At 57.0% G+C, this 16,907-nt stretch overlaps 2 protein-coding genes across 3 annotated transcripts in view; one reads left to right on the plus strand and one right to left on the minus strand.

Moving 5' to 3' along the window:
• The window catches only part of ZNF710 (zinc finger protein 710), a 24,825-nt gene extending 18,036 nt beyond the window's left edge, over window positions 1–6,789 (plus strand). The window contains exons 1-5 of one of the 2 annotated variants that reach the window (XM_087704422.1): window positions 2,865–2,918; window positions 3,801–5,222; window positions 5,349–5,540; window positions 5,759–5,933; window positions 6,031–6,789. In XM_087704422.1, the coding sequence (XP_087560548.1) occupies window positions 3,819–5,222; window positions 5,349–5,540; window positions 5,759–5,933; window positions 6,031–6,200 (1,941 nt within the window). In that variant the 5' untranslated portion in view covers window positions 2,865–2,918; window positions 3,801–3,818 and the 3' untranslated portion in view covers window positions 6,201–6,789. Of the gene's footprint in view, window positions 1–2,864; window positions 2,919–3,800; window positions 5,223–5,348; window positions 5,541–5,758; window positions 5,934–6,030 lie in introns of those variants that run through there. The other variant, XM_014053778.2, reaches the window with a different exon arrangement.
• A 58-nt stretch (window positions 6,790–6,847) lies between these two features.
• IDH2 (isocitrate dehydrogenase (NADP(+)) 2) lies at window positions 6,848–12,121 on the minus strand. Its single transcript, XM_014053779.2, has 11 exons — window positions 11,956–12,121; window positions 10,869–10,960; window positions 10,286–10,451; window positions 9,974–10,134; window positions 8,907–9,050; window positions 8,562–8,698; window positions 8,247–8,398; window positions 7,691–7,803; window positions 7,498–7,595; window positions 7,273–7,365; window positions 6,848–7,190 (listed from the first exon to the last, which is right to left on the minus strand). Exons 1-11 carry the CDS (start codon window positions 12,053–12,055, stop codon window positions 7,103–7,105), a joined length of 1,344 nt encoding a protein of 447 aa, XP_013909254.2. The 5' UTR covers window positions 12,056–12,121; the 3' UTR covers window positions 6,848–7,102.
• Window positions 12,122–16,907: the final 4,786 nt, after the last annotated feature.

Raw genomic sequence — 16,907 nt, forward strand, 5'->3', positions numbered from 1 at the left:
GGCGATTCACCTTTGCAGCTACGGTAGGATTTCATCCTGGTGCCATAGATGGCTGCTTGCAATCTCTGCCTGTCTTCACCTCTTAAACCCTTTGCTTGATTTGCCATTCTTAGCAGTTGTGATGTCTGAATCTAAGCACCAGGGCGTCTTTAGAAGGGTTAAGAAGCCAAGATGGTGGCCACAGCTGTGCAATTGAAGCCCCACCCCCTTTGTGCGTTGCAAGAGGTACAGTGCAAAGACTCTGGGGCTTGAATCACTGACACCAGAAGAATTTGTTGAACACCTGTCAGAAAAAGTTGCTTGGATTTGTTGGAACTCTTGTGTGGTGCTCAGGGAATCATCTTGCTAATAATTTGGAATCAGTTTGACCCTGTTGCCCCTAAGGAAAAGGAAATGCTGTCTGTGCAACAACCTGTCCTTTAAATCCTTGTTCACCCTTTCTGAAAGACTCCAGATGGTGACCAGCAAATGGGTTCACACATGGGTTCAAGATACCTGGCTGCGAGAGAGGATATTCCTGGGATTGTTTAAGGAGGTTTAGAGTTTTTTTAGAGTTTTATTGAACACTTATAGGCCGCCCTTTTCCCTGAGGGGACTCAGGGCGGCTTACAATAATGAGGGAGGGGAGTGCAAGACAAGACATAAAAGAAAATGTGAGTAAAAAAACAATTAACAATAAAAGCACAACATTCATTCAGCATTCGGGCGGGGAGAGAGTAAAGTCCTATCCCCAGGCCTGACGGGATAGCCAGATCTTGAGGGCCGTGCGGAAGGCCTGGACGGTGGTGAGGGTGCGGATCTCCACGGGGAGATTGTTCCATAGTGTCGGAGCTGCAACTGAAAAGGCTCTCCTCCGCGTAGTCGCCAGTCGGCACTGACTGGCGGATGGAATTCAGAGGAGGCCTACCCTGTGCGATCTGATGGTTCTGGTTTGTCCTCTCCTTAAGCAGCCATCCCTTGACTGGATAATTTCCATCCAGTTTCCTATCTTTTCTTTACAGGGAGTGGTATGAAAGGTGGTTGCTTGGCAACTCCAGAGTGTCCTGGATGTCTTTCAATCTGGATTCAGGTCTGGCTATGGGACAGAAAAAATATTGGTCGCACTTATGGACAGTCTCTGGCAAGAGTGAGATAGAAGTTATGCAACCATCGTTACTCTTCTTGACTTTGAGAGGGTCAACCATGATATCCCCTTGGGCTGGCTTAGCAAGTTTTAAACTGGTTCAGCTCCTTTCTCTGAGGATGCTCCCAATTGGTGTTGATGGTGGCAAGAGGTCCCACTCACAGCCCCTGCTTCGTGGGGTGCCACAGGGCTCGGTGCTCTCTGTTTAACCTGTGCATGAATCCATTGGGCGAGATCGTCCTGAGACTTTGAATAACTTTATACAGCTCTCAAAGGGCCACCACCTCCATCCGCACCAAGGGTTGAGATATCATCAATATGCAGAGGATACTCAACTCTACATTTCTACACATGATGACGCAAATGATGCCGTCTCTGTCCTCCCAGCCATCTTTTTTTAACTAATCGTATTGATGTATTCATTTTTCTTTGGTTAGTTTATTTTATTCTTCCATTTTGCTTTTGCTTTTTTTAAACTTCCTTTTTATTTCTTAATTTTGTATGTTTGAGAGCTGCCTAGAGTTAGCCCCATGACAAATGATTTTCATCATCATACTGTCACAGCCACCAGAGTGACTTTATTTTTACAGTCCCTCCTCTCCACCCAGGGACCCTCTCCTTCTAGGGCTGACAAGGCTTTGGAGGGGGGTCTCTAGTCTTCCTTGCTGAGGGAGAAAGGCAGGCTGGCTGGCAGCCCGTGGGAGGAGTTCATGTCTGCTGGTGCAGCACATCCCTTGAGTTCTTCCATCAATCTGATCTGCTGCATGGAGCCGGGAGGTCGGTGCTCAAGGAACAGGGTTTATATGCCATTTTTTTCAGTGTTCAAATAGCTCAGGATGTGTGAGGTCAGGCAGCCTTACATTCCACGGTGCATCATCCAGATCTGTCCAGTATAAATCATGATGGTGCAAAATGTGTGTTGTAATACATAAACCTCAGATGCCTTTGGTAGAGGGGGGCTAACCAGAGTAGGCGCCAATTGAAGCCATGTGGTTTTGTTACAATGTTGTGACCAGCAGTCACGAAGCCACCTTAGCTCCACTTCCAGATGGTCCTCAGGGCGACGCTTGGGTTGCCAGCTGAGGATCCTGGCGCTGGAGGGTGGGGGGGAAGCCTGCTTGCTTTTCTGACAAGTTGGGATTGGGAGGGGAGGGTGAAGCCCCGTCGCTGCTTCCCAGGGACTCTGCTGGGCTTTTAAAGCAGGGCCGTCGGGGCTCCCTGGGGCGGCTGCCCTGCCTCCCCTTGCCAGCCCCAGCGGCTCCCCTGCCCCTCCGTCCGCCTCCCCAGGAGAAGAAGCCTCTGCGAGGGGCAACTGCTCCCAAGGGGGCTCCCGGATGAGGGGGGCTAAACAGTGCCCCCCCGCACAGTTGCCTGAAAGGCGCTTTGGACATGGGGCGGGGCGGGCTTCTCCAGGCGGCCCCCTCCAACCTCCCCGGGAAGCGGTGCGGAGGGGGCGGGGAAAGCTGCGAGGGAGAGATGGGCGGGGCGTTGCCTGGGAGACGGGGCGTGCGTGCGCGGGGGAGCGGGCGGGCCCGGAAAGGTTTTTTCCGGCGCGAGCAAGGGAGGCAAGCGCGAGGGGGCGAGGCCTCCGTGGCAGCCCCGCCCCCTCCTCGAGGGGCGGGGCTCCGCACCTGCGGCTCGCCCGGTCCGGGCAGTTGAGGCGGAAGCTCCGGCCTAGGCGGCATCTCGGCGGCTCCCGGAAGGTCTCTTCAGGCCCCTCGGCGCCTCTCCCTCCCGGCAGGCGCGCGGAGCTTCCCCGGGTGCCCGGGTGGGGGGGTGGACCCGGCACAAGCGGGTAGGTGCCCAAGCGAGGTGGGCGGCCCCGGAGGCCTTTGCTTTGCTCTCCGGGGCCCCCCGGTCCACAGCCACCCTTTCCCCCTTCCCTCGCAGTCCCTGCCCTGCCGCCCCTTTCCTCCCGGGACTCTTTCAATGCAAGCCTGCCACACACACCCCGGCAGATCCCCCCCCAGGCGTACTGGCCCTGGGCCGCCCCTCCCCCCCGCCCCTCTCCCTGGAGTAGAGCCCCCCCTGGGCACCCGGCTCCTTCCACCCTACCTGGGGGAGGCTCCTGGGGGGGTGGTGAAGCTGGGGGTGGTGTCCTTCACTTGGACTAACATCTGGGGCCCGTTTTGAGTTAAATTCTCATCCTAGTCAGGTGAAAAAATGACTTGTGATGCATGCCTCTTAATGGCCACATTTGGGATTGGCCATTCCATTGCTAAGCAATGTGGTCGCTAAGCAAGACATCACTTGACCACAACTTGCGATTTTTCCAATTTGATGTTCTTGCGGGCCAAAAGCCTGTTGCCAATGTGGGATGCTGTGTTGGTCATAAGTGCAAGGACCACTTGTAAAGTTACATCTTCAGTGATGCCGCAACTTCAAATGGTCACCTAACCGTCAATGTAGCAGTTGTTAAGTGAGAATCACACACCTTATTTGGCAGTTGTGATTCTCTGGGGTGAGAGAAGGATGCCCATAGCTGCCTTTGGCTGATGATGCCGGCTTCCTTCGGGATGACATTTTGCCTGGCCAGTGTGGATGGAGATGCCTGGGCGTCTGGCTGGTCTTTGGCCATGGGTGGAGAATCAGTGGCTCCCTGGTGTTGAGCTTGGTGCTGTGCCTGCACTCGAAGGCCTAGGAGTTCACGGCTTTCCTTCCTCTCTCCTTCCTGCAGGTGCTGCAGCTCAGCTGGATGGTGCAAGGCATGGAACGCTTCGCCAGCTCCGGGACCCAGACGGAGGCGGTGGTGGTGCTGTCGCTGGCCCAGGCCGCTGTCCTGGGTCTAGTATCCGAGAATGAGTTCCTGGGAGGCACAGTCAATCCAGACAGCATTTTCTCCAGTTTGGCAGGAAAACTGGATGATGAGGCAGCAGCTGCTGAACTGAAGCAGCCTGAAGGCAGCAGCCCGTCTGGCCCATCCCAGGGGGAGCCTCCTGAGGAAGAGGAGGGGCCGGAGGCAGAAGCCGCCTTTGGGAAACAGGCCCGGAGGAGGAAGCGGCCCCCCGTGCGCCTGGTGCCAAAGGTGAAGCACGAGAGGGGCGAGATGGAGGAGGAGGAGGAGGGGGGCAGCCCCGAAGCGACCGCTGGTGGCCCTGAAGAGCAGGGGGAGAGCAGCAACCCGGAGGAGCAGTCTTCTGAGCCAACCAGGCAGAACAGCAGCAGGATGACAAGCCTCGGACCCTTCAGCCGGCGGTCCCAACCCTCGCGAAGGCCCCCACAGCAAGAGCACTCCTTGGGGGCCTATGAGGAAAGGTTTCCCAGCCCACCCCAAGCCAGCCTGGACAGGGCAGAAGCCTTTCCCAGCGGCTGCAGTTTCCCACCTGGCCTGCCGTCCCTGAGTGGCATGGAGAATCAGCTGCCAGCTTCTCCCCCAGAGCAGGGCAAGAGTGAGGCGGGCTTTGCCTGGCAGGAGCCCCTGGACTTCGAGGCAGAGGTCCCCGGTGAGCAGAGCAAGAAGGTGCACATGGACCGCCTGGACATCAATGTCCAGATTGACGATTCCTACCTGGTCGAGAAGCGTTGGCAGTGCCGCCTGTGCGAGAAGTCCTATACCTCCAAGTACAACCTGGTGACCCACATCCTGGGGCACAACGGCATCAAGCCACACTCCTGCCCGCACTGCGGCAAGCTCTTCAAGCAGCCCAGCCACCTGCAGACCCACCTGCTCACCCACCAGGGCACACGGCCCCACAAGTGCCAGGTGTGCCACAAGGCCTTCACCCAGACTAGCCACCTCAAGCGCCACATGCTGCTGCACTCGGACGTCAAGCCCTACAGCTGCCGCTTCTGTGGCCGCGGTTTCGCCTACCCCAGCGAGCTCAAGGCCCATGAGGGGAAGCATGAGAGCGGCCGCTGCCACGTGTGTGTGGAATGCGGCCTGGACTTCTCCACTCTCACCCAGCTCAAGCGCCACCTGGCCACGCACCAGGGTCCCACGCTGTACCCGTGCCCCGAGTGCAACAAGTCCTTTCACTACCGCAGCCAGCTGCAGAACCACACCCTCAAGCACCAGAATGTGCGGCCCTTCGTCTGCACCGAGTGTGGCATGGAGTTCAGCCAGATCCACCACCTCAAGCAGCACTCCCTCACTCACAAGGTAGGCCGGGGCCACGCAGGGGTCCAGCAGCCTCCGCCGTCCTGGCTGGAGCCGCTGAGGCCAGCTGGGGGCCTTCCCAGGGCTACTGGCCAGGCCAGCGGGGCCACTTCCGTCTCTCTCTCTCAGGGCGTGAAGGAGTTCAAGTGCGAGGTGTGTGGGCGGGAGTTCACGCTGCAGGCCAATATGAAGCGGCACATGCTGATCCACACCAGCGTCCGTCCCTATCAGTGCCACCTCTGCTTCAAGACCTTTGTGCAGAAGCAGACGCTCAAGACCCACATGATCGTCCATTCGCCCGTCAAGCCCTTCAAGTGCAAGGTAGCACCCGGGGGGTGGGGGGAGGGCAGCAGCTCCATACCTCACGGGTCTCCCCTCCTCCACAGCTGCATCCCAAGTGTTCTTTCCCTTCTGCTGCACGTTGGCCTCCTCTCCGGCCTTCCTTGGAGGGGCTCTGCACTGGGCCAGGCAGGCCTGACCGTCCCTTGCCAGGACCTGCCCAGACATTGACCCTCCCCTCCCGTCTTCTCTGCCTGCAGGTGTGTGGGAAGTCCTTCAACCGCATGTACAACCTCCTGGGCCACATGCACCTGCATGCTGGCAGCAAGCCCTTCAAGTGCCCTTACTGCTCCAGCAAGTTCAACCTGAAGGGGAACCTCAGTCGGCACATGAAAGTGAAGCATGGCGTGATGGACCTCAACCTGGACAGCCAAGGTTGGAGGGGGGAGGGAGACGGCTGAGAGGGGAGTTCCAGGTGCTCTCCTCCCGGAGGGACCCCCAAACAACCTGGCCTGTTTGCATTTCTCCCCAGATCCCATGCTGGAGCTGGCAGGCACCAATCCCTCAGAACTGGACGGGCAGCAGGAGATGGATGACTACGAGGAAAACGCCTACGACTACGGGGCAGTGGGCAACGCCAGCGGTGGGTCTGCCCTGGCGGAACAGACCATGAAGGAGATTGCCTACTACAACATGCTATAGTTGGAATGGGAAGGGCCTGGTTGGGGGGGTGGGAGAGGTTGGGCTGCACAGCACAGGAGAGCACGGGGAGGACCGTGCTGGGCTCTTGCTGCATTGCAGCCTCTGCGGCCCTCCCAGCCGCCTCTTGACCAGGTGTGGCTCTGCTGGTTGGCGGTCCTTAGTTGGGCGCTAGCCTTGCGGGCCTCCACTTGCCTTACTCTACCTCCCACACCTGGCCAGGGCGACCCTGAAGACCCATCCCGAGTCCTGGCTGAAGCATCTGGGGGACGGAGGGGGGTTCTTGGGAGGCTAAGCAGATCTCCCTCAATCTGCTTCTGGACCGGAGCGCAAGTGCTCACCTCCCACCCATGTTGCAATCTACCTCTGCCCTGAACTCTGAGGGAGCAGCCTGGGTTGGAAAGCCTCCCCTGACCCGGTGGACTCCAAAGCGCGCCCCCCCCCCTTACTTGGCAGAACGGTCAAGGCCCGCCCTGCACAGTCTGCGGCCGCCGTGTTCTCTTCCTGGGGCCTGGCCCCTTTTGTGCATAGAGCTACTGTGTTTATTTTCCAGTTCTGAAGAAGTTCAGCAATAAATGAATATTGTTTGGCAGACGGACTGGCTGGTGGTGCTGGAGCAGTGTGGATGGGTCGCACGGACTGATTCGCACTAAGGGAGAAGCCATCGTTTAATAGCTCTCTTTGGCACCCAAGGCAGTTACAGCACTCAATCATTTTCTTCTCTGCTTGCAAGAACTGCGGTCACAGAACAGGAAGGGGGGGGCAAGGTCTCCTCCCCAAGAGTGGCCACAATGGCCTCACAAGTCTTAGAAACAGGCCAGGAGGGACTCCCACTGAAGGGAGCACCCATGCGTATGCGCTCGGATTCCCCTCAGCAGGGTCTTCGCTGCTGCAGCCCCTCTAGTCTACTGCTTGCTCAGGGCTCGGTCCAGATTGCCTTTGATGGCGTCCAGGAAGTCAGTGGTGTTCACATAGTGCTCATTCAACTTCACACTGCGGAGACACAAGAGTCAGAGGGTCATTCGGGGGAGGGCGGGGCTTCCAGCCAAAGGGCCCAATCCCAGCCAGGCCTCACTTGCTTAATCCATGGATGCAGCCAGCCAGATCCTTTGTCATCGTCCCACTCTCCACTGTCTCTACGCAGACCTTCTCCAGAGTCTCGGCAAACCTGGTGAGGGAGGGGAAGGCTCAGGGAGGGAGGGAGGGAGGGGAACGGCTTCCCACAGTGGGCAATGCCAGCACACAAAACCCCCTGGCTCCCCCCCCCCTCACTGCCCACGAGGGCCTGGGCAGCGCTCACCTGATCAGCTGCGGGTTGCTGTCCAGCTTGCCTCGGTGCTGCAGTCCACGGGTCCAGGCGAAGATGCTGGCAATGGGATTAGTGCTGGTGGGGCGGCCCTGGGGGAGAGGTGCAAGCAAAGAGCATGTGCTCGGGGGACTGTGGGGGGCTGCTCTTCCCCAGGACTCCCCACCCACCCTCCAGGCAAAATCACCTTTTCGTGCTCCCGGAAGTGGCGAGTAACCGTGCCGTGGGCAGCCTCTGCTTCAATGGTCTTTCCATCCGGACAGACAAGAACGGAGGTCATGAGGCCCAGGGAGCCAAAGCCTTGGGGCAAAGCCAAACCCTGGTCAGGCAGGTCCATTGGGCCGGGAAGGAGAGGGGCGCTGCTCCCTTTGCTCACCAGCGCCCAGAAGGCCTGCACGGCTCCCCAGAGACACAGCCGGGCCAGCAGCCGTGGGAAAGGCAGTAAGAGCTGTGGGGCGAGATGCTTCTCCCTCGCCTGCTCTGCTAAGGGAACACACGCACCCCTGAAAGCCAGGGTGTGTGTGGCTGGTCTCCCTCTGCTTTCCCCCCCAGCAAGCAGCTTTGCTTTGTGGTCCATAGAGCAATGGGAGCCCCGAGCCCAAGCTGCTTCCCCTGGAAGGTGCCACCCTGGCCTGGCAGCACTGGCTGAAAGGAGGAGCCACTCTTGCCAGATGTGAAGGACTAAAGGTCCTCTCTCTCGTCCCTGGGGCTGGCTGTGTGCCCCAGGCAGGGCCAGTAAATACCTTGGGCCAGGATGTCTGATTGGACGTCTCCATCGTAGTTCTTACAAGCCCAGACGAAGCCGCCAGCTGATTTCAGCACCTGGGCCACCATGTCATCAATGAGCCTGTGCTCATACCAGATTTTGAGCTTGTCAAATTCAGTCTTGTAGTGCCTGAAAGAAGGAAGGTGGGGGGGGGGGAGGACGAGGACAGGAGGCCGCCTCAGACAATGCCAGTGCAAAGAGGCACCAGAGCCCTGGTAGGCAGGCTCTGACCCATGTCAGAAGAGCCCAGGGGCGGCTTCCTCCCACGGTCCCATTGGACTAAATGGCTCACTTGTCGAAGATTTCCTGGAAGATGTCCTTGAAGCGCCCATCGTAGGCTTTGAGGATGGTGTTCTTGGTACTCAGGTAGAGCGGCCATTTCTTCTGGATGGCGTACTGGAAGCAGCTGTGGGCAAAGCCCATGATGGACTGCAAGAGGCAGGCCAAGTGCTCAGTGGGACGTACCAAGGGGAGGCTGGCACTAGCTCTCCCTCCCTCCCCAAGGCAGAGGAGGAACATTGGGAACATTCAGCAGGCCAGACCCCCGTGAGGCTGGGCACCCCCCCCCTCTCAGGAAAAGATGGGTCTGTGTGAGTCCTGGCCCGACCCCTCTGCCCAAGCTGCCCCTTTTCCTCACCTCATCGGTGTTGTACATGCCCAGGCCGACACCCCCGCCTGGGAAGTTAAAGACTTCCCACTCCTTGGCTCCACTGCCATCTTTGGGCACGAAAACCATCTTAAAGGTCCCTGATTTATCCACCACGAAGTCCGTGGCTTTGTACTGAAAAACAGAGGTTATTACAGCCAGCCCTTCTCTACAAGACATCCAGGCTATAGAGAAGCCAAGTTCAAAATCCATCTAGAGTAAGCAGTTAAGTCCAGTTAAAAACAAGAAAGGTTTCAAAAACTGCATTTTTAGGCAAGACAAATAAGTGATGCTTTGAAAAATGAAAAATCCAGGAGGATCAACCACTGCTCGTTCCCACCCACCCCCCACCCCCAACACTGCTGAGGGGAGTCCAGCAGTGGCTTCAGAATGGCCTTGCTAAAAAAACTGGCCTTTTCTTCTCTTGTTCAAGCTTCAGACCAGCCGTGGGAATTCCTTAGCTTTGTCCCTTTCCCGTCTTTGTAACGTTTGGTATAATCTGGGACATAGTGGGAGAATTTGAGGATTTGCACTTAGATGCATCATGGCTGCCTGCACCCACCTTGCTTTGCCCTGGTGCATTTCCTGACAATTCTGCCTGTCGCATTGGCTCTACTGCCCACCACCACTAGGAAGTGCCCTGTCCTGTGTGTGGCTTCTCTCTCCTGTCCTTGACCCAACTGCTTGAATTCAAGGTTATCTTTAATGAGAAGCTGTTCCACAGAGGTTGTGTCCCCATCGGGAAGCTGTGACTGGGATGAGGATTAGATTTTTACCACACTTTATTGGGGCCTGGATTCAGGTAGTCCGGAAAATGTTTTTGGATTGGATCAGCAGATTGTATCCCATTCACATTCACTTAATGACTTCCCGTAAACATTCAACTATTAAACCTTGAATAAAGTGCAACTTTGCTGATTCTCTTGGCTTCCATAGGTGGCTCTGGCAGTAGCAGAACTGGAGCCTGCAGGCCTTTCCTTTCGAACTGCTCATGGGACACCCAGCACCAAGAACGCTGGGGTGGCAGTAGGGCACCCCTTTCGTCCTCGCAAGCCCACCTGGTCACCGTGAGCGTGTCTCCCGATGGTGATGGGCTTTGTCCAACCGGGGACCAGGCGAGGGATGTTCTTGCAGACGATGGGCTCTCGGAAAACCGTCCCCCCCAGGATGTTCCGGATGGTGCCATTGGGGCTCTTCCACATCTTCTTCAGCTTGAATTCTGCAGGGGCCACAAGGGAGAGGCCTCTGGTGTTGGGGCCAGGATGACTTGCCCGCCTCCTGTGACACGGCGGCACCTTCCTCGGACAGATATTCCCCGGGGGCCCCTCATTGGAGCTTCTGTCTTGCCTGGTCTCACCTTCTGCACGTACCTTCCACACGGGCCTCATCGGGGGTGATGGTGGCGCACTTAACGGCCACGCTGTACTTCTGAGTGGCCAGGGCTGAATCAATGGTGACCTGGTCCTCTGTCTGGTCCCGGTGGGGCAGCCCCAGGTCGAAGTACTTCAGCTGCAGGTCCACGTTGGGCAGGATTAGCTGCAGGCAGCAGGCAAGAAGCAGTCAGGACCAGACACCCCTCTGCCCGCCTCCCCTCGGCAGGCTTTCCCATCCCCGAGAGAAGCAGTATGTGTGCACTTCCTCTTTCGCAGGTTTTATGGGCAGGGATCACTTTTAAGCCCTCAGGGGACACTATTCTGCAGGGCTGGAGGGAAACCTGATACTGCTGCCTCCCGTGAGCCACTGCCTTGCATGTGAAAAGTGTTTGTGGTATCTCCAGGGCTGCCTAAGATGCATGCAGGAATCCACAAGATCCCTTGGGATTCCCCATCTCCTCCCTGCTCTGCCCAAGCACTTACACCGTCCACCTGGGGCTCACTGCCACCATCAGAGTCTCAGTGGCTTCAGGGTTTGTCCCCGCCCATCGGGGCAGGGAAGGTGGGCAGTGCCAGGTACCTTCTCCTTGATGAAGGCCCAGATGATCCGGGTCATCTCATCCCCGTCCATTTCCACCACAGGGTTGGCAACCTTGATTCTCTGGTCAGCATCTGTGGAGAAGACAGAGGGGGCAACATGGTGACTTTCCCTGCGCCCGAAGTAGGCCCCCTGGACAGCCCCGGCCTCCTTCCCAGTTGTTGAAAGGGATTGCAAGGGAAGATTTAATCCCCCCTCCCCCAGCCACCAGGCTCCTCTCTGCAACCAGCAGCTGCTTCTCCCCGCCCACCCCAGCCGGGCTATGGGGCTGCATCAAAGTCTCCGGCCAGAAAAGGCGGCTGTTTGGGGGCATCTAACGGTCCAGCCCGGGAGGCTCCGGCGCCTTCCTCCCAGTCCTCTGCGGAGCCCACTCGCTCCCCGGAGGGGCCCCCATCGGCCTCCAGGGCTGCCGCCACCCTCCTGCCACATCGCGCTGCCGCTGACGGGCCGCCCCGCCTCGGAGAGGGGCGGCCTCTGCCCGCCAAAGGGACAAGGTCACGCTCAGAGGACGCCGGCAGCGGCAGGCCCGGCCGCCCCTCTGCACCCTCCGAGCGCCAGCTGGCCGCGCGTCCTCCAACAGGTGCCCGGGCGGGCCGGCTGCCAGGGCCGCGGAAGAGGAGGGGGCCGAGGCCTTCCCCAGCCCCACCGCTCCGGCCAGCGAAGAAGGCCGGGCGCGCAGCCCTCCGCCGGCTCAGACCCCAGCAGGGCAGCGCCGGCGTTCGGCCGGGCTGCCGACGGGAGCAGCGCCTCCTCGCTCTGGCCCAGCTCCAGGAAGCCGGCAAGGCGCCCGCCAGACGGGGACCGGCCCTGCGGACCCGGCGGCTCCTTCCGATGCCTTCGCCGTCCCTTTCGCCAGCGCTGCCCGGCGGCCCTGCGGCTGGACGCTCGGCGGAGGGGCGCCAAGGTCAGCGGCGGCCGTCTGGGGCGGCCGTCTGGGGCGGCGGCCGTCTGGGGCGCTCGGCTGGGGCGGCCGTCTGCCCGGCGGCCGTCTGGGGCGCTCGGCTGGGCTGCTTCTCCGGGGCCGCCAACCCGGAGCCGCTCCGACCCGACCGACCCGCGCCCTACTCACAGTGCCGCTGCGGCGGGCGATGCCAAGCGCCGAGCGCGGGGAGCGCCGTGGGCGGGCAGCGGGGCCAGGCGGCGGCGGCGGAGCGGAGGTAACATGCCATGGCGGCGGCGGCGGCGGCGGAAAGGGGAGGCGAGGCGAGCGGCGCCGCGAACTCAGCAGCCCTGGAGCCGCCCCTGCGTCTCCCGCCCGCTCTGGTCCCTCCCCGGGGCGGGGCGTCGGTGCTCGGCGGCCACGTGCGCCTTTGTTCCCCGCCCGCGCCGCGTCCTTCGAGCGCCGCCCTTCGCCCGGGGGCAACCCCTGGGCCAGCAACGCAGCCGGACCGGGCAGGAGGAGAGTCCGGTCGAGGGCCGGCTGGTGCCACCTGCTGCTTCCCCGCGGGTGGGTCTGGCCTTAGCTGCCCGAACGGGGCCGAGGCCACTCGGCTCCTGTCCCGGGTGGGAGCAGCTCTGGGTTTCTGCCCACCCCGGCCTAGTCCCAAAAGAAGGGGCCCAGGAGAGGCCGCGGAGAAGCCCTCCCAGGCCGCGGCAGTGGCGGCTGCCCACCAGAGGCTCCTCCTCCAGCGGTTGCCACGACTGGGCATTGTGCATGGAGATGAATGTGGCTGTGGACAGACGGAGGCTGAATGTTAAGGCCACTCTTCATGTTTTGGCCAGTGCGGAGCGGCCGAATGCTCGGCTTGCTCCGTCCGAGGAGACCCTCTGGCCCCCCAGACACAGCTGGCCAGTCTTGCCGGGCCCCGGCAGGGCCCTCTTGGTTTCCCCGCCTGAGTGCTGCAAGTTCTGCCCAAGAAAGAACATCCCGGGTTCTCCAAAGGCGACTGATCGGTGCTTAGGTTGCCCGGAGGAGGGGGGGGGTAGTTCCAGGCCTTGATGATAAGGGCCGCCAGCGACTCTGCTTACAGGACAGCCGACTTTGACCCGCAGCGGCAGAATCCGTGCAGCACAGGTGGCCTTCCAGAGGGACTTAACCAGGGAGGCCCTTTCAGACAGAACTCATGGCAGGCAATTCCCACATTCTGCAGACACCGGTGGTCCCATGGCCAGGAACTGCCAGAAGAAACATTGCTGTTGGGGAGCATTGAGGAAGAGTCCAGAGTGGGGGAGGTAGAGGTCCGCGCTGCTTGAGTCCTGTGCCTGTTCTGGGCTCTGGAAGCAGGTGAGGCAAAGTTGCTGAGACCAGGTAGCGAAGGGGACGGGGACGGGGATGAAGTCAGGGAGGTTCTCTGTGTGGTTGCTGCAGCATAAAAAGGGAGGGTATTTACTCTCTGGCTCCGGATGGGCAGGACCAGTATCCAAAGGTCAAATGGCAAGGAAGGGGACTGGGCCGGAGGTCAGCAGTTGCAGAGGTTGCCCCATTAAGTGGTGAGGTAATCAGACAGGCTAGATGCTCAGATAGATCCCACACCAATGATTAATCACATGATTAAGGTAAAGATAATGGTTCCCTTTGCACATGCGTGCCAGTCGTTCCTGACTAGGGGGTGGTGCTCATCTCCATTTCAAAGCCGAAGAGCTAGCGCTGTCCAAAGACGTCTTCGTGGTCGTGGCTGGCAAGACTTAACGCTGAAGGCACACGGAACGTTACCAAAGGTGGTCCCTATTTTTCTACTTGCATTTTTTTACATGCTTTCAAACTGCTAGGTTGGCAGAAGCTGGGACAAGTAACGAGCTCACTCTGTTATGCAGTGCTAGGGATTCGAACCACCCAACTCCCGACCTTTCTGATCGACAAGCTCAGCATCTTAGCCACCGCCTCCCTTAACACATCATTAGCAGCCACCAATTGCATTCCACCAGGTGCTTATGTGAATCAGGACGGTGTCTGGGGTACTGAAGGTCGACCTCTGACCTCCATAGTCTCAAGAGAAGGGGGCTCCAGCCACAGGTCACCTGTGAGTCCCTTCTGCTACTCGTCCCCAGGGGCGCCTGGCAGGGTTGTTCCCTGTGTGCCCAAGGCAGGCAGATGGGTGTAGAGTCAGCAATTCTTCTGAGGTCCAACTCCCCGACCTTTAGGATTCAACTCTCAATTCAGCCCTGCCATCTTGAATTCTCCAAGAAACAGACCAGGGCTCATGCAGCTTCAAAAGGCTGGAGTTCTATGGCAATGCAGGGATTTCCTGGCAGTTATGTGGCCAGCTGCATCCAGCTGATTTTCAGGGTAGTGCCATCTTGTCAGGGGACAAGGCCATGAAGCTGGCCAATCCCTCCTGTTGCAGGATGGGTCATATCTGGTGCACCAGCCAAAGCAGAGCAGACTGAGTCCAGAAGTTTACTCAGATTGCAAACCAGCTCCTGGGGAAGCACAATTTCCTCAAAACCTAACATTGGAAGTGGAGCAGAATTGGTTGGTTTCTGGATTAATAGCCATTCCTTCTTGTTTGAGATAAGTCACCACCTTTTCCATCTGGAGCTTTTCAACCTGCTAACACAGGTCAGGACTCCAGAAGAGGGTAGAGATGTGTAACTGTATCTCATCTGCATGCTGCCTCTGTTCAATAATCTCTTCCCCAGGGGGAAGCCTCATTGCTTGAATTCGCCACACTGACTCAGCTGTGGAGGAATGAGCTGAAGCATCATAGGGAGGGAGCATCCAACTACTAACTCCAATAGATGGCCAGAGGATCAATAGTACAGAAAGCCACCAAGAGATCTCGTAGGACTAAGAAGATTGCACTCTCCCGTCTAAATCTAGAACTACTTTTATTGAGATTGGTTATAATAACTTCTTTTCTTTTTGTTTTGATTTTTTAAAAATAAGATTTTTAAAAAATGGATACTACAGGGAATTAATTAATTATGAGCCACAGTGGTGCAGTGGTTAGAGTGCAGTACTGCAGGCTGCTTCTACTGGCTGCCTGCAATTTGGCAGTTTGAATCTCACCAGGCTCCAGGTTGATTCAGCCTTCCACCCTTCCGAGGTGGGTAAAATGAGGATCTGGATTGTTGGGGCAAGAGGCTGATTCTGTAAACCACTTAAGGATGTAAAGTACTGTAAAACTGTATATGTCTAAGTGCTATTGCTATTAAAGATGAAAAGTATTTAAACTCAATTTACTATTATAGAATAAAGCAAAATACTTTAACATTGGACATATTGAAGATTATTTTTGAACATAGACTTGGGAGTTAACTTAGAACGTCTGCCTCTATAAACAGATGGTGTCTAAAAAATGTGGAAGTGGAACAACTACCCAACAATATTGAGACTCACATGGATAAAAGGTGTTTCGCTGCGAACCTTTGTGATGTCATCAGATTCGTTGTTGTCCTCCAGTCCAAATAAGATAGTGTTGGGATGCTTCTGTTCATGTTCAATCGCATCTTTGACAAGGATAGAGATGTTGTTTGCTGGGTTAGTGGTTTCCTGGGGGTGGGGTTGATGGGGTGGGGTGGGGTTTCGGGTTTTGGAGTTTCTCTTTGTGTTTTTTCTTTGTCTTCCAGTGATGCTAATCATGCTTCTATGGTCTCAACCTATTCTATTAAAATAATGAATTTGTCCAGTCTAGGCTTGCATGATGGGCAGAATAGTGGAAACACAAACTGGGTGGTTTTAAGTGAAGTAGATTGTAGGAACTGGGCTATACTTTTGGTTCTTCCCAAGCACTTATGGTGAGCATACGTGTTGCATAGGGAGCACTTTATGGAACTTTCATCCTCCTCGAATGCTTCGGTACAGATGAAGCACTCGCAGGGGTCATCTGGCCCACCTGTAGTGATCGACTTCTTTTTGGGTGGGGGTTTGGCAGTAGGGTGATTGCCTGGCATGGTAGGTTTGCATGGTGTTTCTTGCAGATTTAACTTCGAAGAGTTGCACCTCCTGTTTGCTGGATTCCGTGAGCAGCCTGTGGGAGCTTATCCTTCCACTAGCATGGCTTATTACTATACAACTATAGTAAACCCAATTGTAAAATCGAGTTCAGTCACGTGGGGACCTTGAATGAGTTTACATTGCTCTACCAAATCCACATAGGCCAAATCCCAGAGGTCCACCAGTCAGTTGTCCTGTATCTTCAAAGGGAAAGTTCACAGAGCAACAATAAAAAAGAGGCAAAGTATTTACTGTCCACTTTGTCTGTTTAACTCCTGCTTAAATTCCAAGAGCTTCCCTTATTTAAACAGTCCCAGTGTTTCGCTCTCTGTCTGGCATAAACAGGTTGCTAGCACAGATGTTTTGACAGCCAGCCCTTATCTTCTTTCAAGGCTATACATATTTTCTTTATTTTTTTGCACCTCCCACGTCTGCCAGCAAGTGTCACTGCTGCTATGCTTCTCCCCATAATATTGTATTATCTAGTTCAAATCCCTTTTCAAATTCACCAATGTAATATTTGAGGTCCCAGTCCACCTTCTTAAGTTTAAGGTGCTGGTGTGGATGTGGCGCTGATATATTCTACAACTTGGTGCGGCCATCCAGGCCAGAACTCCTCCGCCTTGGATCCAACCGGGATGACTGCCCTGCAGCCAGCGAGGGGCAGCCCCGCTGCTTCCCCCTGCCCCCTGGGGGTGTGCACAGGAGGCAGCGAAGCGGGTGTGTCCTGGGTGAAAGGGAAGCACTCAGGACATAGCCAGCCCACAGGGTGAGATGGTCTCTGGGACGTCAGGCCCTGTGGATGCCTGCTGCCTCCTCTGCACATGCCCAGGGGGTGGGGGTGGGGCGTGGCGGCCTCTTGCTGGCTCCAGGGTGACCCCGCAGATCTAAGGCTGGCTGCTTTCTGGTCTGAATGGCCGCTGCCAGGTTTGTATATCAGCACCTGGTCAGCCTGGGCTGAGCCAAGGCGCCATGGGACAGTCCTCTGCTGTTTCTAACCAAATTGTGGACCGGACCTTGAGTTTGACACCCCTGGGCTATAGTGTCCCATAACTAATTGATCATATTCCCAAAGGACATTATTCTGGTGATATGAATCTTTTTCCTTGGTTCAACAAATGATCTAGAAACAATGTTTGCCAAGG

The sequence above is a fragment of the Thamnophis sirtalis genome, unplaced genomic scaffold (genome assembly GCF_051295495.1).
Source record: "Thamnophis sirtalis isolate CommonGarterSnake01/CBP01778 unplaced genomic scaffold, rThaSir2_p1.2 scaffold_2, whole genome shotgun sequence".
Lineage (NCBI taxonomy): Eukaryota > Metazoa > Chordata > Lepidosauria > Squamata > Natricidae > Thamnophis > Thamnophis sirtalis.